Below are 21,946 nucleotides of genomic sequence, written 5' to 3'. Positions count from 1 at the left end.
GCAGCCACACCCACCCAATGGGCCACACCCACCCAATGGGCAATGCCCACCCGGCACACGATGATAAATAAGTGGATTTTGGGTTGCAGTTTGGGCACTTGGTTTCTAAAAGGTTCGCCATCACTGATCTAATTAGAATGAGGGCATATATAGTCTTGGTGTGTGCAAGTTGTGTATGTGTGTCAGAATCTAATCTGGATGAGTGTATATGTATTGTGGCTATGTGTTTCTATTCCCCCCTTGTCTTCTGTCTACAGGTATTAGTATGGACATGTCCACTGTCCATACTAAAGGATGGGCTGTGCATGCTCCATTCCAGGTCTAAGGGAGCTTAGAATGAAATTGTCAGAAACATTCTCCCATAGACTCAATCAATCCCACTGAGGGATTGTTCCCTGGATTTTTTTTCTCCCAGCCCCCAGCCTAATCTAGCCCTTTTTTAAACTTAATCTTTCTTTTCCCAGCTTCTCCCACCCATTAAAATTGCCTCAGCCCAGTGGTACTTTTAGAGAATTACCTACTGACAATAGTCTTCTTCTTCTTGTTGTTGTTGTTTTTAAAAAATTTTTAATCCCATTTATATCCCGCCCTTCTCCAAAGACTCAGGGCGGCTTACAATCTAAGAAGCACAAATCAATGTGCTTAGCAATAGCCTTCATTCTATGTATATGCCTGCTGATTAGGGCTTTCGGGGGGCCCCAAGTGGCATTTTTACAAAGTCAGCTTCTTGCCCCCAACAATCTGGGTCCTCATTTTACCTACCTCGGAAGGATGGAAGGCTGAGTCAACCTTGAGCCTGGTGGGACTCGAACCTGCACTAATTGCAGGAAGCTGGTGTTACTTAAGGAGGCGTTAGTCCACTGCTCCACCAAGGCTCTTGTTGTTGTTGTTGTTGTTGTTGTTGTTGTTAGTTGTGAAGTCGTGTCCAACCCATCGCAACCCCACGGACAATGTTCCTCCAGGCCTTCCTGTCCTCTTCCATCTTTGACAATAGTCTAAGTTTCCCTTATATCATTTATTTCTAATATTCCATTGAGTTGGAAAAACTAAAAAAAGATTTGTTCAAATCCATACCTATGTAAATCTGTGTTCCAACAAAACCAGCTTTTTCAGCTGTGGTTGAACATGGCCATTACTGTTCCAATACCTGGAAATCTACACTGGGTTTATTCATGTTACAAGGGGGCTTCTGGTTTGGCATATATTTTCAGCAAAAAACAGAACCATTTACTACTTGTACTAAATACAGTGGAATGCACTACTAATGTCACTGATGGTACATATCTGTGTGGTTGATACAGAGCTTTATGGGAGAGATAAATTATGTGTTATAGTGAAATGGGCTACAAATGTAATAAAACTAAAATAAAATCAAAAGTGGAACCATTGGAAGGTATAACAAAGACACTCATTATTTAGGGCACAATTGCTCTTGTACTGGCTTGTCTTCCCAATCAATTGTTCCTTTCAAGTGGCCATATTTTATTAGTTCCTTATTACATTGAAGGTATTATCTTGTCACAGTTTGCCCATCTAGCACCCAATGCACACATTTCCTTTTCTCTCTGAAGATTAACAGAACAGCTTTCAAACAGGCGTAGGAATAACTGACCCACATTCCTCTTTTTGTCCCTGGGAGAACATAAAAAGAAATAATGAGAATACTTGAAACGATGGGAAGAATTGGGCTTGTGACCTCTATTACAGCAAAAGTGCCGCATTTTCAATATGATCATCTAGCCCGATCAACCTACTAAGAATCCTGCTTGGAGTACTTTCTGAAGCATCATAATTACAATGCTGGCAACAACTTTAATTGCTATATATCTCACATGCCATGACTATATTATCCCCTTTCTACCCTCTTCCTATCTAGAGAGCCAATGTAGTGAAGGTGCTGGCCTAGAAACCAAAACACTATGAATTCTTGTCCCACCTTAGGCATGAAAGCTGGCTGAGTGGCCTTGGGCCAATCACACACCCTCAGCCCAGCCTACCTCACAGAGCTGTTGTTGCGGGGAAAATAGGAGAACAAAAGAGTATTAGACATTTTTGCCCACTTATATATAAAAAGGCAAGATAAAAATATAATAATAACAATAATAATAATAATAATAATAATAATAATAATAATAATAAGAATAAGAAGAAGAAGAAGAAGAAGAAGAAGAAGAAATATGATAATTATTAGCAATAACAATGTTGTGAAGCTTGAAAATTGTAGCTTCCTTGCTTACAGTTAAAGTTTTCCAGCATGCTATTTCTCCCCCCCTCCTCCTCGATATTTGCCCAGTTGTTCTCTGGAAGAAAGTACATTTTTAAAAAGCCACCCTTGATTCTGCATGCCCAACCTTTTGTGTTCCAGCAGATGTTCTTGGCTTATTTTGGAGGTTACCTGCAAATTCTATCAGAATATATAGGAGAAATTCCGGAAAGACTTGCAGCACTTTGCTTTCAAATCCAAATTGAAACTGTTCTAAAATGCTATTTCTGCAACTCCTTGTTAGTGGCAGGCTGATTTTCTAAAATGATGTCTAATAAGAAACAGCCTAAGCTAGACTTAATCCCTCCCCATCCTCACATCCAGAGTAAAAGAGTGATACCCTTCCACTGTAATCTAAAATGATAGAATTTCATTTTACATCATGAATAGGCCAACTTATACAAACTGAGTTTATTCCACTTTATATCAGAAGATATTTATTACAGTTGCCCAATTCTCATACTATGAGAATTGTAACAAAACAAAACAAAACAAAAAACCAACCCCATAGAAATAGTAACTGCTAGAAGGAAGAAAATGTGCACACAGCACCCTTACAGCAAAGCAAAACAACAACAGAAACAACAAGAAAAGATTCATTTAGGCTCTTTAGAAAAATCTACAGGCCAATTGCTCCCGATCAGCCTCACCTTATAAATTACATTTATTACTGTATATTTACATTTCTGCATTAAGGCTTTTGGTTTTGAAAAAGCAAAGTGATAGTGCCTGAACATGCACACACATTTTTATAACTTATGAGTCATGGCATTTAATTTTCTTCATCGGCATTAGTAGGTATTTATTTACAATAATGCTTTACAGCTTATCTAGCACTAGATAAATTTCATATTGCAAAATCTCTGCTAAGCAGAAACAATGTGTGCTCATTTGCATTTAAATTTACTTTGAAAACAGTGAAATTCTGCCACCCTATGGACGGCACAAAATCAAGCAATGCCTCCTATGCTGGCTTCCAAATTATATTGGAAAAGAAGTCATTCTTAATGGATATAGAATATAAGGCTTTATAGAAATATAGCTGGCGATACTAAGACATAGGTTTTAAAAAAAGTTAATTGCAGCTTTCCAAACAATGACTAAACAAACCGGACTGTTTTTACATTTCTAATATGTCATCACTAATACTTTTTATTATTCACACAATAAAAATCATAAAGCAGGAACATGTATCCTGTTTACATTTCTTTTACTGATTAATGAACACTTGAGTGCAGGTGTAAAAACAACCATTATGTGAAGTTCCCATTATTGTTGAATGCCTTTAAGAGAGAGACAAATAAGAAAAGTGTAAACGTTCTAGTTGTATGAGCTGTACCAACTATCATGAAGAGCTTATTCAATCCTAAGAAAAATCCTATTCTACATATAAGGCATAGGTGTCTGTTTTTAATCACGACGGCATTAAAATGATGAAATATGCTCAGTGACATAATACAAGCTAGACTCTTTTAACTTTGCAACTTGATGGTGTACACAAGAATGTACGGGCAGGTCACAGCACACATTGCATGCCTTGCCCCCCTCCTATTCCTAGGGATGCCTAAGATAAGGACATACTTAATAACCAAGCTATCCTCAATGGACTTCAGAAGGGGAGGGCTATCCCCAAGTTTACTGAGATGCTTCTCACCATGTCACTTGAGCCAGGATAAGCCTCGTTTCATTGTGCACATGACAACACAACTTCATTCATATCAATTTTGCATACAGAGAACTCAAGTGGGACAAAAACTCAAATCATTTCATACATTTATTTATAATATATGCATGCATTATGGTAAGAAGTCCTTGATTTCCATAGGAGGAAATCTGAGGAATTAGATAATACCTTGTCTTGGCCACAGAACCTAATTTTTGTTGTTCCTGAATCAGGTTGCTCAACTGCTTTTGGAGTGCCATATCTTTACCATGGGCCTGTCGTATGAAGGGATGTTCTAAAAGATGAGTGACCGATGGACGTTTTTCAAAATCCTTAATTAGACACCTGAAAAATACAATAATCGGATTATTCAGATAAGATACACATAGCTCTGGTGTAAATTTTTACCACCTGCCTAGTTATATACTTAATTCTGGGTCTTAGGTAATTTTTGAATTTGGCTTCAGCTATATATTGGACTACCTTATATGCGAGAATAAATCTGACGTATTAGTTTATCCTGATAATATCATTAAAGTTAGCATATTTCAACACTAAATGTGAAAGTGCAAATCTGCTAATTAATTCACTTTAATGGACAGCACATTCATTTTCTTTATAATAATAGTTTATCCTGACTTCGCAAATCCTCACATTTATTTTTTTTTAAAAAAAATTATATAGTCACTTTTCTCATACCAGACTCTGGATCTTCTTCACACTTAATGTAATTAAACTGAATTTATCAGTATTGGTTATAAAAAAAAAGTAACTTACCTGGATAGTTGGGCAACAAAAACAATCCATTTCAAAAGTTCAGCAAATGATCAGTATTAAGTGTAAATGTACAGAGTTCTACCTTTACATATCATCTAAATAATATACGGTATTTTATTAATGACAAAAGGCAAAAGATACATCACCAAGCTCAGTCTCTATCGTTGTTAAAGAATATAAACATATAATTCCTGCAATAATCCATCAGTAATGTCTGTTAGTCTGAGGAACTTCCATATTTTTTATTTCTTCAAAAAAAAAAATCAATTTCAGGGCTCTTGTGAAAATTTCAAGAACAAACCCGCTGGGAAATGATGTCTTTTACAAATGCTCATGAGATACTGTTCCTCTTGGACCTGGAGCCTCCTGATATAAAAACTAAAACAATAAAACCTACTATCTAAAATCTAGCCGCCTCCACAGAGATTTAAATACCATTCACAGTCTCCAATAAAAATAAATCCATCATTTGGTTTTTATGGTTCTGGTTCCTTTTATTTCTCTACTCATGTTTTTTTTATTTGCATGTCAGTGTTCCAGTATTTTTTTTTTAAAAAAAAATGCTCATCAGTCTCTAGAAATATATAACCTCTCTCCCAGAAAACCTGGTAAAATTAGAATATGTCAAAACAAAAACAAAAAAAGTATAAACTGTTTTAAAATGCTTCATTTATAATGAAATTGTTGATGGTTCCAGGCAGATCTTTAAAAGTAAAATGAATTCATTAGAAAAATGTTGTTATATACATTTACCATGACTCACCTCTGTAAACCGGCTGGAATTCCAAGGCTCACTCGGCTTTGGAAATGCTTCCAGCCTGTGATTCCGTGATGGAAAGGGAAGAATCTCTATATACTGTAGTCACCCTGTTGCCTTTCCTTCGCCATCCAAAGAACTCCCTCTAGTGGGACCCTTGGGATGAGTTTTTTCCTGCCATCCACCATTTGGAATATCATTCCCCCTGAACTGAGATTAGCCCTAATCCTAGTGGCTTTCCAGAAATCTCTTAAAACATGTCTTTTTTTCAGCATGCTAGGGTATCTTTGAGTTTTAGGGAGCCTGCAAGATGGTACTGCTATATGTGAGATCTTGGAGCATTCTCTCGTGATCTTATTTATATTTTATATCAATTGTTTGTCATGGTTATTTAAGATTTGTTTTAATTATTAGCTTTATTGTATGCCACGCAGAGTCACGTCAGAGAGAACGGTGGATATGTAAAATGGAAAAATAAATAGTCCACGTCTCAGTCCACGTGTAGAGCAATCCTTTTGTTTCAACTATATGAGTAATCATTTGATGGGGGTTGCAGCTTTCTGGCAGTAATCCACCAGCCAGCCCTAGTTGCACACAAGAGATAAATATCAAAATCAGTGGATCCAGAGAAACCTTTATGGCTTAGAGAAGTAGGAAAAGCTTACGGGAAAACTCTAAAAATACCCTCCCCCACCAGACTAAACAGAACTGGATAGAATCACTCCAAAAAATCAGACTCTTAGGAAGAGGATCCAGAAGGAATGCGAATGAAAGGGAGAATCCTGAAAAAAGGAAAGGGCTAGCTAGCTAGCTGGTTGGCACAATCAATTTGCTCTGATGGGTCTGATTTCTTTATTGCATAAACGAATACACATCTTGGGTGCCCAGATGACAAAGATAACCAACTAGGAGTGTGTTATGTACTGAGCTTTTGGGGGTTTAATCACGTGTGCTGCTGGAGAACTAACGGTTCTCCAGCAACCCAGACAGGACGTCTCCAGTCCTGGCAGCAGTTAATGTGGCGGGAATAATGGGTTCAATCTGATTGGTTGTTCAGAGCATGTGGACTATATATATTATGCAACGTTACCCCAAAGCCTCAGTACAGTACAGTCTCACTACAATAAAGCTATGATTCTTCTGTACTCACCTGCCTGGTGTCTTCCCTGCTCTTCAGAACCCACAACACAACAGTGGCGATGAAGGTGGGATCCTGCTTCACCTTAAAGAGCTGAACTCGCGAGGGGTTGGCTTTACGTGCTGGTGGAAAGAGGCATCTTTCCCCCCCCCTCTCCCTCAGCTGGCTAGCAGCTACGCTAGTGACCATTTGCTCAGAATTACCTGTCTGAGCTCAAGAAGCAGGATCAGAAACGCAGGAATTAGTCAAGATGCCAAAGGTCAGCAAATTAAGGGAGTTCGACATTCGCCACCCAGAAGAATGGCTGTCGTATCTTTCTCAAGTCGAGAATTACTTAAGGGCAAATCAGATCGCTGAAGATGGGCTCAAAGCTGCAATACTGCTATGCGTCTGTGGGCCAGCAACGTTCAACCTCGCAGAAAACCTGTTTGCCCCCATGCCAATCGAAGCAGTATCATTTGCCGACCTCAAACAAAAACTTAATGGACATTTTAAGCCAAAAATGTCAGAAATGGCATGGAGATTCAAGTTTGACCAGAGGGTACAATGTCCAGGAGAATCGGCGTCAGAATACATCACAGGCCTGCACCAGGCCACGCGTCTTTGCAAATTCTCAAACCTTGAAGAACGCCTGAGGGATCGGCTCGTTTGCGGCCACAGAGAAAAAGCCCTCCAACAGAGACTATTCGCCAGACCCAATTTAACATTCTCGGAGGCACAAAACGAAATAATGGCCAACAAAGCAGCTGGAGGAGCCATGCAAGTAGTGCAAGCCGCCAAACCTATCAAGGCCAAAGAAACCGTTCTCCACGAGGTCGCTAAATTTGGCAGCGAACCAGCAGTGGAAGAAGAGACGGAGATAGACAAACTACAGAAACAGCCGGGTGCACAAGAACGCGGAAATCAACAAAAAGAAAACACTTACAAGGCAGTTCTCTTCTCTAGATGTATGGGGTGCAGAGGCAACCATTCCCGTGCAAACTTCAGATTCCGTATGGCCACATGCAGGACCGGACACATCACAGCCATATGCCGGGCTCGCCAGAGAGACAGATAACCCAAGCATCAGTCGGGGGAACTGACAAGGAGAGGTAACGGGGCCCAGGGTCCAACCAGTGTGGGTTTTTTCAAAAGCCGGACAAGTATTTGCCACACAGGGGCTCGTTGACCCCTTAAATCTAAACTTAAGCTCTCCATTGAACTGCAAGGCATTCCATGAAAAATGGAATTGGACTCCGGTTCAGCAGTCTCAATCATTTTGCATGAGACATTCAAATATGTCTGTAAATGCAGCTATCACTGGGTTAAATTGAAGCCCTCGAGCATTATCTTAACCGACTTTCAGAATGCCCAAGTTAAAATTAAGGGGGAGGCCACCATATCAGTAAAATTTAAAGCATTTTCGGGGCACCTGGATGTCGTAGTAGTAGAGGGTCAGAGAACAAGTCTTATAGGACTTGACTGGTTTGAGGCTTTAGGAATTCAGATAACAGGCATCAACCGAACGTAGAGTACTGACCTCAGAGCTGTCTGTGAAGAATATGCAGATGTGTTCGATTCTAAATTAGGAACTTATACCGGCCCACCTATTTCGCTTAAATTAGACCCCAATGTAATACCAATCAGAGTCAAACCGTGCAGAGTTCCTTTTGCATTAAAACATAAAATCAATTCAGAAATTGATAAATTAGTAGAGCAAGGGGTATTACAGCCTGTTGAAGGGGGAGAGTGGGAGACCCCTATCCTCATCCCACTTAAACCAAACAGAGAGGTTTGCATTTGCACGGACTACAAATGTACCCTAAACAAAGCTTTAAACCAGCATGCCTACCCGGTTCCGATAGTCAGCCATATTCTAGCCTCTTTGCAAGGGGGCGCCATTTTCGCTAAGCTCGATTTAGCGCAGGCATATCAACAACTGCCAGTAGACAAGGCCACAGCAGCAGCCCAAACAATAGTGACACATAGAGGAGCTTTCAAAGTCAAACAGTTGCAGTTTGGTGTAAGCATAGCACCAGGCATATTCCAAGGGATCATGGAACGCACCCTCAAGGCCATTCAAGGTGTTTGCCCGTATTTTGATGATGTTCTCATTGCTGGAGAATCCGCAGAAGTATTAGCAAATAGGCTCAGGGCTGTCTTACAAAGACTTCGCGATATAGGCTTTAAACTGAAAAAGAATAAATGTAGTATTGGGGACTCATCAACGGAATTTTTGGGGTTCCGTATCGATGCCAGTGGAATCCACCCTGCAGAATCAAAGGCAAAGGCCATCAAAATGGCTCCTAGTCCTAAAAACAAAGCAGAATTACAAGCATTTTTGGGTTTACTGAACTTTTATCACACATTTCTACCTCATAAGGCAGCTATAGCAGAGCCCCTCCACAGGCTACTCGATAAGAAAGCTGTATGGCAATGGACTAGTGTACATGAAAAGAGTTTTCAGAACCTTAAGGCCCTCTTATCATAAAAATCCACAGTCACTCATTACATAGAGTCTAAACCTGTATGTCTTGCATGTGATGCATCTCCTTATGGGGTGGGGGCAGTTTTAAGCCACATAGAAAAGAATGGGGAACAGGTTCCCATAGCATTCTATTCCAGAACTTTATCTGCTGCTGAATGCAATTATGCACAAATTGACAAAGAAGCCTTAGCCATAGTGGCTGGGGTCCAAAAATTTCATGATTATTTATATGGAAGAAATTTCACTGTGTACACTGATTACAAGGGACGCAGTGGCTCAGTGGGTTAGGACGCTGAGCCTGTCGATCAGAAGGTCAGCAGTTTGGTGAGTCGAATCCCGAGTGCCGCGTAACAGAGTGAGCGCCTGTTACTCGTCCCAGCTTCTGCCAACCTAGCAGTTCCAAAGCACGTAAAAATGCAAGTAGAAAAATAGGGACCACTATGGTGGGAAGGTAACAGCGTTCCGTGCACCTTTAGCATCCAGTCATGCCGGCCACATGACCACGGAGACATCCTCGGACAAGCGCTGGCTCTTCAGCTTTGAAACGGAGATGAGCACTGGCCCCTAGAGTCAGAAACGACTAGCACGCATGTGCGGGGGAACCTTTACCTTTACCTTTTTTACACTGATCACAAATCTCTTTTGGGATTATTTACAACAGATAAACAAACCCCCCACATATTATCCCCAAGGATGCTCAGGTGGTCTATATTTCTGTCTGCTTATAAATTCAAGTTAATTCACAAACCTGGAAAGGAAATGGGCCATGCAGATTGCCTCAGTAGACTACCACTGCCACTTATAGATCCTGACCCAGCTCCTGCTGCAAGAATATTATCCATAAGATTTGCCTGAGTTCCCCCTCCATGCTGGGGATATTGCTGCAGAAATGGCCACAGATAGAATTCTAAGCAGAGTTTTGTCATGGGTATTCACGGGATGGTTAGAGAAAAGTCCAGGCCCTGAATTCCAAAGTTACTTTGTCAGAAGGCATGAATTGTCTGCACATAAAGGAAGTTTGCTTTGGGGAAACAGAGTCATTACTCCCTCAGTATTAAGAGAGAGAGTATTACAGTCCTTGCATGAAGGACACCCAGGCGTAGTGCACATGAAAGCATTAGCTAGAAGCTACCTTTGGTGGCCAGGTTTAGATAAGGCTGTTGAGGAGCAAGTACACGGGTGTTATACCTGCCAAAGGTCAAGGCCTGAAATGCCCCAAGCACCTGTCCATAGATGGGAGGAGACTCATACTCTCTGGTCAAGGATTCATATTGACTATGCTGGGCCTTTTCAAGGAGCTTCTTGGTAGTAGTGGATAGCCACTCAAAATGTCTGGAAGTAATTTCAGTTCCTAATATGACTACTGCTAGGACCATCCAGGTGTTGAGAAAACTCTTTGCTATACATGGGCTACCTGATGTCATGGTTTCAGATAATGGGGCTCAATTTTCAGCTGCTGAGTTTCAGGTTTTCCTCAGAGCGAACCTAATCAAGACATGCCACATCTGCACCTTTCCACCCATCGTCGAACGGGCAAGCTGAACGAATGGTGAAGACAACCAAGGACGCCCTCAAGCACATCATCACAGGGGACTGGAATCATAGACTGGCAGACATTTTACTCTGCCAACACTCTACACCCTGCACAGCCACAGGTAAAAGTCCGGCGGAGCTTCGTTGGGGTAGACAACTCATCATTAAACTAGACAGACTTCATCCAGACAGAGTGGCATCAGATGCTTCTCAACCCAAACCCCCGAGGGGGCTACAGACTGGTGATTTGGTCTGGGCCAGAAATTATGGGCCCGGACATTTGTGGGTCCCAGGACAGGTGGTTGACAAAACTGGACCCCTATCTTACACAGTAGGGGTGGAGGGAGGGCAACTGGTCAGACGGCATGTTGACCAGTTAAGGAAAAGATTTCCAGAACGGTCACTGAGTGAGAACTTTGGCACAAGTCCCTCCCGTAGTTGTCCAACTGGCACACAAGCTAGCTCTCATCCTTACCACCAGTATTTTCAGCACACAGCGGAATTCGAGTCCGAGGAGGCCCAAGACAACTCTGAGGTGCAACATGGGAACCCTGATCAGTTGGATCAGCCATGCATCAGTGACAGCTGCGCTCACTCTGCTCCAAGTCTTGACTCTGGGGTGGGCCAACCGGGAGAGGCCAGCCAGAGCAGTTCTCCGTCTTCAGATTCTGCAGCATAGGAGAACATGAATTCACATGGCATGCCAGATAAGTGGGTAGACCACAAAGTGGTTGGAACCCCAAGGCATTCCTCATGGCCACACAAACTTCCTGCATACCTTACAGACTATGTTGTTAAATAAAGGACAATGTATTGTGTAAAATGATTACCAGTTCTTAGGCATGCCTGCTCATTTAAGATATTTTTTGATTCTTTTGTTAATCAAGACAAGAGTTGTGATGCATTGCATACTGAAAAGGGATTAACAGAGGGCGAGTCTTTTCATCGAGATGTTAATTTCTTTGTAGCTATCTTAAGGTACTCTTAGGTACTGTAACACTACTGGCAGAACAGCAGAACTGTCATTAGTCTCATTGAATGCAGTTGTGCATAACACGTCCGAGAAGGTCACGTTATGAATCTACTACCTTGAATGGGGTCAAACATTCACTTATATATTGGCAGTTGGGAGTGAACTGAATTGTTTAAACTTGTAAGGGTTATATTATTTGTTCTTAAAAGGTGGAGGGGTGTTATGTACCGAGCTTTGGGGGGTTTAATCACGTGTGCTGCTGGAGAACTAACGGTTCTCCAGCAACCCAGACAGGATGTCTCCAGTCCTGGCAGCAGTTAATGTGGCGGGAATAATGGGTTCAATCTGATTGGTTGTTCAGAGCATATGGACTACATATATTGTGCAACGTTACCCCAAAGCCTCAGTGTCAAAGCCATCTGCGCTGAAAGAATCAGACAAAACGTGGTACGGTCGACAACAAGGATTTCTTAACTCACGAAAACTCCAAGTATCTACAAAGTCAGCGTTGGGAGCTAGCCGCCCCAACGCGTCTTTAATACAGTGTGGGTAATTAGCCCCACCCTTCCCCATGCAAACCAGCATCCGCCTGGCTCTGGATAAATCCCACCCTCTTCCCGTCTCCTCACGCGTTTCCTGTCTCCCTGCACCTGAGCTCCCACAATGACTTCTTGCTGAGCATCAGGTAAGTGTATGTCCCTAACACACCTGTCATGCTCCCCAGCCCTCCTAACGTGCTTCCCTCCACCACTCAGCGTGGAGGTGCCATAGCTCCTCCGGCAACGCCCTCCTGCAGGCCCCACGACAGTCTGTTATCTGGACTGAATCCTGGCCCACCTGGCGTCTCTGCCAAGGAACAGGCAGCTTGGAAGACACCGAAGGCCCGGTGGCTGCCCTCCTGACTGCCTGCGGGTCCTTTCGGTAGTCCTGTCAATGCAGGTGCGCCCGAAAGCCCTGGAGCAGCTGCTCGTTGGGGAAATGGCTGCGGCTCCTGCGCGGCTGGCCGTGGCATCTGGCGTTCAGCCGGCTGCTGGTCCCAGGTGAGAACAGCGATGGGGCTGCGTGTGCAGGCGGTTTGCGCGGCCTTCCCTGGACACCCCTCACGATGTCGAGCCCACGGGGCTTGACACTCAGTACAGTCCAGTCTCACTACAATAAAGCTATGATTCTTCTGTACTCACCTGCCTGGCATCTTCCCTGCTCTTCAGAACCCACAACACAACAGAGTGGTTATTGCCATTATGATTAATTGTCCCTATTCTGTAGTTGTCTTGCTGTCAAGCGTCTGGGAAATCAGGAGATTCAGGCAGTTCAAATGAGTATAAAGATTTATTGCAAGCTTAAGCTCTCTATAAGAATCTGGCCAACTGACTGTTAAGGGAAATGAGAGGGAGATAAGAAAGGCATTAAAGGTGGGCTGGACTTAGATCTCTTCCAGATGTGAAGGGACTCATGACTTATGACGCATTTTACTCATCCCTCAGGCTCAGCCTGGTCATCTCCTACACTTGTCTCCTGAATATAGTTGATAACTAGTGGAATAAAATCTGCAGGGACTCCTTTACCTTTTTTACCTGAATACAAAACTAGTAGCCCGCCTTTCCAATTGCCATTAAATAACCAGTTTTTGTACAGACCCGAAATTGCTCATTTTAAAATGATGGAATCCTTGTTTCTAAAAAGGGGCAAGAAGCTTCCTCATGCTTGTTAGTCATGCAAGAAAATGAATATTATAACTAGCTGCCACAACTTGCATGGTGAAATGGTTTATTAACTAGCAGCCGCATAACTGAATAACCCCAATATAAAAAGCAAAAAATAAGCAAACCAAGTCCCTGAATAGAGATCATTAGATTTCAAGGAACATAGTTCCAGGACATTTTCCCACTGATAGATCACCAATATTTTGATGTGGCATAGTGCAGGACAATTTTCATTATATGCTCTCTAGCGTTTATATACACTGGCTATTAGTTATCTGGTTAAAAGTTAGGCTCCACCCCCTTTGTCTCAAAATATGTTGGACTTAAAAAGAAAAGAAAGAAAAAGAGAAAAAGAAAACATTGGATTATTTTAATTTAAGGAAACTACTTTGCTGTTATCATGGACATCAGGAATATAAAACTGTGATTACAATGAGATTCAGCAAAACAGCAACATACTCTGGAACCAAACTACCTTTACACAGAACCACTGAGCTTAGTCAGAGTTGCCCCAGTAAGTGCACATATGAAGAATTCCTGCACACGCACGACCAGTCTGAGAACCTCCATGACATGTTCTTGAAAGTTCAGATGTGCCCACCAGTTCCAAATGCCTTCATTAAGTGCATATGTTGTTTGCGGGACTGCCTCTTCCTTAAAGGAGACAAGCTCCAAGTCCCTTCCGCGTGTTCCTGTATTCCTCTACTGTCTGTTTCCATAGAGATTAATATTAAACCAGTTCTAGGTTGGATACATATCCCAGTAAAAAGCACAGAAAACGATCCCTTTTCCCAATGATTTGAACATAGTCCTCTCACTAGAACTAACCACTTAAGAACCACATATTAGAATTCATAATTGATGGCTAACAGCTCAGTTAGCTTACTTATTACTGTTACTTCAAAGATTCTTTTGGATGGGCCAGAAATTAAGGGTTATTTCAGGGAACTTTTTGTTTATTTTTTGGCTTACTGGAAGCTGCTCAGAGTTGTAATATGCAAGCTGGGCAGCTGCATAATTTTTTTTCTAATAATAAATAAAATACTCGGTGTTATGTACTGGGCTTGTGGTGATACACCACGTGCGTTGCTGGAGCAGCTAACGGCTCTCCAGTAACCCAGACTAGCTGTCTCCTGTCCAGCAATTGGCTAGCCCCAGGCGACAAGAGTGGGTTCAAACCTATTGGCTGCCACCTAGGGGCTAGACCAGGGGTCGGCAACAGGAAAAAGCAAAAGAGCCACTGCAAACTGGTTCCATCACACACACACACAATTGGGAGCCGCAAAATGTGTGCGCGCATGCATCCACGCACACGTATGCGCAAAAAACCAAAATGTTTTGCACATGCGCAAAACGGGAGGCACCTGCATGGCGACGGGTCTCCCTGGTGATGGGCGCTGGGTTGCGGCGCCACCTTCAGCCCAGGTGCTGCCGGAGCCGCCCCCGGGACCTCCAAACCGCCGGCCGTTTGGAGAGGTGCGCATGCAACTCTCCAAATCTTTGTAGAGGTGCATGCACACCTCCGCCCAAACGGGTGGCAGTGCCACCCCTTTGTAAACCTGCCACCGCCAGTTTCAAAAGCGGAAGAGGAAGGCGGCAGCTCTGCAAATGGGCCGCATCAGCTTTCTAAATGGGCGGCACCACCGCCCATTCTGAGAGGTGCGCGCGCAGCTCTCCAAACCTTTGGAACGGTGAGTGTACACCTCCGCCCGAATGGGCGGTGGCGCCTCCCATTTGCAGACCTGCTGCCGCCAGTTTGGAAAGCTGCTGCGGCCCGTTTGCAGAGTTACTGCCTTCGGAGGAAGGCGGCAGCTCTGCAAACGGGCCGCAGCAGCTCGGCAGGTATGCAAACGGGTGGTGTTGCTGCCCGTTTGGGCGGAGGTGTGCGCGCACCTCTCCAAAGGTTTGGAGAGCTGCGCGCACTACTCTCGGAACGGGCGGTGGCGCCACCCTTTTGAAAAGCTGCCGCAGACTGTTTGCAGAGCTGCCGCCTTTGGGCGGCAGCTCTGCAAATGGGCCACAGCAGCTTTCTAAACGGGCAGCGCCACTGCCCATTCCAAGAGGTGCACGCGCATCTCTGCCTGTTCAGAGAGGTGTGCGTGCACCTCTCCAAATGGGCGGCGCCACTCTCCGTTTGGAGAGGTGCGTGCGCACCACTGCCCGTTCGGAGAGGTCTGCGCGCACCGGGCGACTGGGAGCCGCAGGAGATGGCTTAAAGAGCCGCATGCAGCTCCGGAGCCGCGGGTTGCCAACCTGTGGGCTAGACTATATATTGTGGCTGGTTGCAGCCAAGTTTCAGTACAGTTCTAGCAAAAATAAAGTATGTGTTATCCTGTACTCAGCCTCGTGTCTTCCTTCCTGCACCAAAGAGCCCACTACTTAACACTCTGCATCTTGGTGTATATGCTTGCCAATCTGCACAGAGGTTCTGAAAAGTTCATGATTTATACGTCCATGAATCAAGGCTTATATAAATCAAAGAAACAAGGGAAATTGTGGTTTTCACTGTTACTTCTTATAAATGTTTTGTAAAGCAAGGGAAAAGTGCAAGGAACAGCAATTCTACGTTGTTGTCTCCAAGTTCTTTGACACGAGCCAAATGCATAGTTTCTGATCATTGATTTTCCCACCTATGTAGTCCTCTTCCACAGAATTTAGGAGAGATCATTACAGTGAGGTAAACCCCAGTTTTCTAGTTTTATTTAATTCAATCCCATTGCAGTGAAATTGTTGGAGCCCATCTTGCTGTCACAGGCTAAGAAACTCTGAAATAAAGGAAACCTGTTTCTTTCTGCTTGAATTCTGCAGCACATTTCAGTGGCATGAAATAACTTGGCTTGGAAAGCAATATTTGTCACTCGCAGCTCTATGTTTCCTACCAAAGCACAAGGGCACCAATCTCTGCTTATCATAACATGGACTTATTTCCATCATAAAGCTACTTTGGGTTTGGAGTAGCTTATATGTAGCAGGAAGGTAGCTGTATCTTTGCCAAAAGTATTACCCTCAAGATAACAGAATGACAGAGTTGGAAGGGACCTTGGCGGTCTTCTAGTCTAAACTCTTGCCCCATTAAGACAATTTATGTGGGAGGGCTTAATAGAATTTCTGAGGAAAATGCAGAATATCAAGACTTATGCTTCCAAACTTTTTCTCTGTTTATGGCATTTCATCAGAGAATAATAACTTAAGGACAAAAGAATAGTCCTGTTCAAATCAAAAATCCATTTAGACTATAATCTTCTTTCACACAAAAACTGCAGTCTAAGGCAATATTTTCTCCTCTAACTCAATTGATATTCAAAGGCATTCTGTTCCATGGCCCGTCCAAGAAAGCCTAACTAATCCAGTACACATTGTTACACAACAGTTCTCATATTGCTATTCATATACTGTACAGCTGATCCAAAAAGACTTTAGAAATATACCCTCATTCCCTAACAAATGTCCTTCTCCAGGTTCTAGCTATATACAGTAATCTATATCAGGGGTCCTCAACCTTTTGGGCACCAGGGACTGGTTCCATGGAGAAAGATTTTTCTGCACTGGAGAGTGCACGGTTTTGCATGCTCCCTGCATCCCACGGATGGGGCTTTGCTTGTTTGTGCGGACCAGTTGCTGGCATGCCGTGGCCTGGTACTGGTCCACGAACCGGGGGTTGGGGACCTCTGATCTATAATGTCATTGTAAAAAAACAGCCTTATCAGACTAAATCACTCATCTCAGCATTCTCCTATTTTACCTATTTTCTTTTTCAAAAGACACCAAAGATTTTGTGCTGCCAAACATAACTGACCAAGTTATGTCCCTGTTGAGCTTGGACATACCTTTGGTGTATGTATGTAATGTTTATTTTGTGCACCTCAAGTTTGTTCCTATAGTGGATTTCACCTTTTGTTTCTCAGTTACTCTAATCACCTTTAATCTTATCAAAAACAAATTACCTGAGCCTTGTCAGCCCAGAGAATAGCAAAATTTATACTATAGAAAGTTTCTTTGTACCACTACCAATTGTTTCTAATCATTCCATTTTATTAAGGGGCCTCCTCAGGGTGCCACCGGTCAGAGAATGTCGTCTGGTGGCCCCCAGGGGGAGGTCCTTCTCTGTGGGTGCCCCGGATTTATGGAATCGTTTGCCGGTTGAGCTCCAGATGGCGCCCGACCTTCACTCCTTCCGATGCGATCTGAAGACTTACTTGTTCGAACAAGCCGGCCTGGCCTGATGGGTGATGGGTTTGGGTTTTATTGTCGTTTTAATTGTATTTTAATCTACTGTTAGTATGCTTGGGCATCTTGTTTAATCCTTTTTTAATTTTTGTATTTTTATATGTCTGCCCTGTTCACCGCCCTGAGTCCTTCGGGAGAAGGGCGGTATACAAATAAAATAATTATTATTATTATTATTATTATTATTATTATTATTATTATTATTATTATTATTATTATTGTTGTTGTTGTTGTTGTTGTTGTTGTTGTTGTTGTTATTTCATTCTTGAATGAAAAAAAATACTTATTTTCATTTGACTGTTTATTTCAGCTTTCTGCAGACTGGAACCCTCCAATTTGGTCACTGTAATTACAAGTAACATTGTAATTACAAGTTCCTCCTCTCTGGATGGTAATAGATCAGGAAAAATCTATTCATAAGTTGATCAAGTCAAGTTCCTTTTCAATAAATACAAGGACTAAGTTGCTATAACACACACCTAAAGTTGCAAGAGACGGAAGAAGCAAAAAAGGGATACTCCAAATCAGGAAATACAAGAAAATAATGGATGGAAAGGGGGAAAAATATGCCATACTTCCCATTCTGATTTGATATTGCCTTCATCAGCTGAAGACCACAAAAATCTTTTATTCTGATATATATATAATATTTCTGCCTGTTATTACCCTACTTTTTTCCCTGCCTGCAAATGTGGGAAGCAGGCACAAAAATATGGCTGACTTTCCCAAAGCATTTTTCCTAAGGGTGAAAAAAAAATCAGAGCTGAACCATATATATTTCAGGGCAGTAATCACTTAGGTACAACATATGATCATCATCAATATGACCCATTGCTGTGGTGGGAAAAAATCTTTGTGGTGGGGCTCAGTAATTTTATACTGCAACCTCTTGGTTTAATCACAGAATTTTACAGTGGATCTCAATGACATCTATTTGTAATTCTCCTATATTTTTCCATACTGCTTCTCTTACTGTACACTTACAGAAAGTCTGTTAAGGAGAGAATGAAAGGATAGCTTAAAATTGCCTTTCAACTAGAAATTGCCTTTCAAAGATGGGATAATAGCATTAGGAGCTATTGATCCAGAAGTATCCTTAAAGACCCACTTTTCTTGCAAACAATAGTTGGACTGTCAAAACAATTGGACATTCTTCTATATTGGGAAATATTTAACATATATTTTTGCATATGCCTTGGGGGTTTTTTGGTTGTTGTTTTTTTTGCTTGGGAAATAAAGCCTTCCTATTGAACATATGGGATTTATTTCAATGTAAAAATACCAACGCTGATAATAAACATACCACTAAACTCAATGAAAGTGATCATGGAAAGAAACACAATAGAGTGGGGGCCACCTAAGCTACATTTTAAGCTACTAATTCAATAAATATTGGATTTATTTATAGAAGAGTTCACCATTGACCATTCTCTTTATTAGAACCAATTAAAATGCCACAATAGCAACTACACACTGTCTTCACATTTTCATATTAATATTCCATTGACTGATTTATTGAACTTTTGTGACCATCTCTCTCATCCCAACAATCAATAAAAACAGAAATAAAAACATGTTGGGGGAGAATGTATCAGGCTGCTCTGATCACAAAGGTTCTTGCTTATTCTAGAAATAATTATGAAATGATACGACAGGCTAATAGCACTCTCTCCTTACCTTCACATCTGGATGTCACTGGATTGAGAGATACTGCTCTACATAATAAAATATACTGAAAAAAACAAATTCAATAAATGCTAGTCTTGAGGAAAATCAACCTATTACCTAATTTTAAAATCAAGCACCTTCCATTATGCTTTTAAAACTGAAAATTAATCCCCAGAATTCATTAGTATCACTACATTAAACAGGTTGCTGCCATTTGTTAGATTACCAAAATCTAACATGCTAATTCCTGCCATAAAATTACAGGCAAACACGAAACATTTATGAGGCAAGAACAAGGTACACAAGCTCTGATTCAGAGCCACTTCTGAGCATTTTCATGGGCAGCTTGCATCAGGATGATAACATTGTTGGTATCGCTCTGCCTCCAAGAATTTTGCATTTTGTCATTTTGCAACTAGCAAATCAGAAGGCTGAAAGGGGAAGCTATTCATCAATGGTCAGATGTGAACAAATATTTACAAATGTATAAATGGACAGAAATAGATGTTACAACCATAGCAAAAATGGTTGGCTTATCTCGTCAGAAACAGTCCATCTATGTAAACAAACCAGAAAGCATTGTAGTCCTAAGCTCATGTTTGCATTTGTTTCTTAAAACTGAGAAGAGTTCATCTAAGGCACCGATTGAGAGCCTGTTTGGTATAATGATTTAAGGCATCAGAGCTTAATCAGGAGACTATGAGTTGTAGGCGTGCCTTAGACACAAAGCCAGCTGGGTGACCTTGGGCCAGTCTCTCAGTCCTAGGAAGGAAGGAAGCTAGGGCAAATCATTTCTGAAAACCCTTGCCAAGAAAATGGCAGGAACCTGTCCAGGCACTGTCCAAGAATTGGACCTGATTGAATGGAAAGGGGGGGCACAGATAGGTGACTGCCCAATCCACAAGTGAAGTCCAACAGTCTTCAATTGCTAGAAAAGTATGCCAGCATTAAGTCTGCTGCCCCAGCAGCTGAACCCTATTCTGCTTTGGTAAGAATCCTGAGGAGTGGTGCTAGCCCTAAATTTGTAATCCAATGTGTTGGAAAAACTCCACCTTATGGCACCTCATGTCCCTCCTCCATACCTGTGACCCAGTTGCTCTGGAGATATAGGAAGCCCTCATTGATCAGAGTTGGGACCAGCAACTGTGTGGTCATTAAATGAAATGTCACATGACTGTGCCAACTTACATCAGTTCCAGCTGCAAATCTTTGCGCAAAACAGAGGAAGTTTGTTCTTTTTCCCTTCTCCCCCTCACTTTTTCCTCCCCACTGTGTCCTACTACTTGCTTTTGTATTTTTGTATTTTATTCTATAATATAATAAAATATTACAAACTGTAGAATAAAAGGGGGGTGAGAAAGTACCAGTTTTAATTTCTTCAGTGGCTGTTCCTTTGCTGAATCACTTTTCCCTTTGCACTGGCAAACGTATGATGAATTTATCCATGTTTATTAGTTAGCTACCAGCTAGCTCAGGGGTCTTCAAACTTGCCACTTTTGAGACTTGTGGACTTCAACTCCCAAAATTCCTCAGCCATCATGGCTGGTTGAGGAATTCTGGGAGTTGAAGTCCACAGGTTTAAAGTTGCTGGTCGGCCCTTCTTCCTCTCTCCCTTCTGAGCTCTTTCCACAGTGTAATAAGAATGCGCACACCCCCAATCCCTTCCCCGTACCCTTAAAGACACAGGAATCAAGTGCAAAGCAAAAAAAGGCTCACAAAATAAAGAAACACATAAACTCTGAGTTTTTTGTCTCTTTAAGCTGTCTCAGGTGTGTCACATGTCACAATGTTGCAATCAAAGACTGAAAGGCTCTGACAATTGCAAAAAGCTTTAGCTTTAAATTGAACCTGTTTACTTTCAAAGAAAACTTAAAAGCCGTAGACAGTTGAAGAGGGTAAAACTAACTACATTTGTTTAAAAGGATTAAACCTTTCCCTGTTGTCATTTTTCTCCTTTCCCACCCAAACCACCTCCTCTCCTCCTCCACCCCCTTTTCTTCAGTTCACCTCCAGCTCCAAGCTGCTTCCCGAAGTGCCAATCAACTGGAGCAATCAGCTGGAGCCCTGCAGGCTCCTGGGGCTTCTGCAGAGCCCAGATAGTCCTGCAGCTGCAGCTGCCTCTCCCTCAGGCTTGGGTCACTTCGGCTCATTCCCCTCCCCCGCTACACTTCTCTAGGACGCTCACGTTCCACCTGCCACGTGGCAAAGCACCACAGGTGGTATGCTTACCACCGGTTGAAAAGCCCTGCTCTATAACACAAGATTAGTCCCCTTTCAAAAGACCACTAAAACAGTATCTGAAAGGAGTGCCTAAAAAACTTGTCAAGTGTTTTGGAAAGCACCAGTCAGACATAGCAAACTGGTGTCAAGTGTATCCTAAGCCAAAATGACCATGGAGAATGGTGTTAAGTGACTGGAGGCAGCAGCCTCCTGATGTGTTGGACTCTACATCCCACAATTTGGAGAGGTAGCAACTGGGTTTAATAGCATATGAGAAATGCTAGTTTAGCCATTATCCAATCTCCATAGCTGACATTAACATCAAACTGAAAGGTTTTCCTTTATTGTAATGTGAAGGAAAGGCCAGGTATCCTATTAGATGCTGCTCTACTCTGGCATCTGTGGGTTAGGTGTGAAGCAAAATATTATCTTGTTGGCTTGATTTATCATAAATACTGTATCACAGAGTTCTTCAGCTCAAGAACTTCAAAAATTGTTCCAGAGTAGAAAGTCTAAATGCCTGAGTGAAAGAAAGGGGGCATCTCAAGTGATATAAA

The 21,946-nt window shown here is 42.2% G+C and overlaps 1 protein-coding gene across 1 annotated transcript in view; it reads right to left on the bottom strand.

Annotated features, from left to right (window-relative positions):
* Positions 1 to 21,946, bottom strand: part of MYO3B (myosin IIIB) — a gene marked incomplete at both ends in the record, with an annotated part of 269,873 nt that overhangs the window by 164,224 nt on the left and 83,703 nt on the right. The window contains one exon of the mRNA XM_081339995.1: positions 4,116 to 4,271. Coding sequence (XP_081196121.1) covers positions 4,116 to 4,271 — 156 coding nt within the window. The remainder of the gene's footprint in view (positions 1 to 4,115; positions 4,272 to 21,946) is intronic.

The sequence above is a fragment of the Vipera berus genome (genome assembly GCF_964194415.1).
Source record: "Vipera berus genome assembly, chromosome: 1".
Classification (NCBI taxonomy): Eukaryota; Metazoa; Chordata; class Lepidosauria; order Squamata; family Viperidae; genus Vipera; species Vipera berus.
Note: the sequence above shows the minus strand (reverse complement) of the source record. Positions and strands in the feature narration are given on the sequence as shown.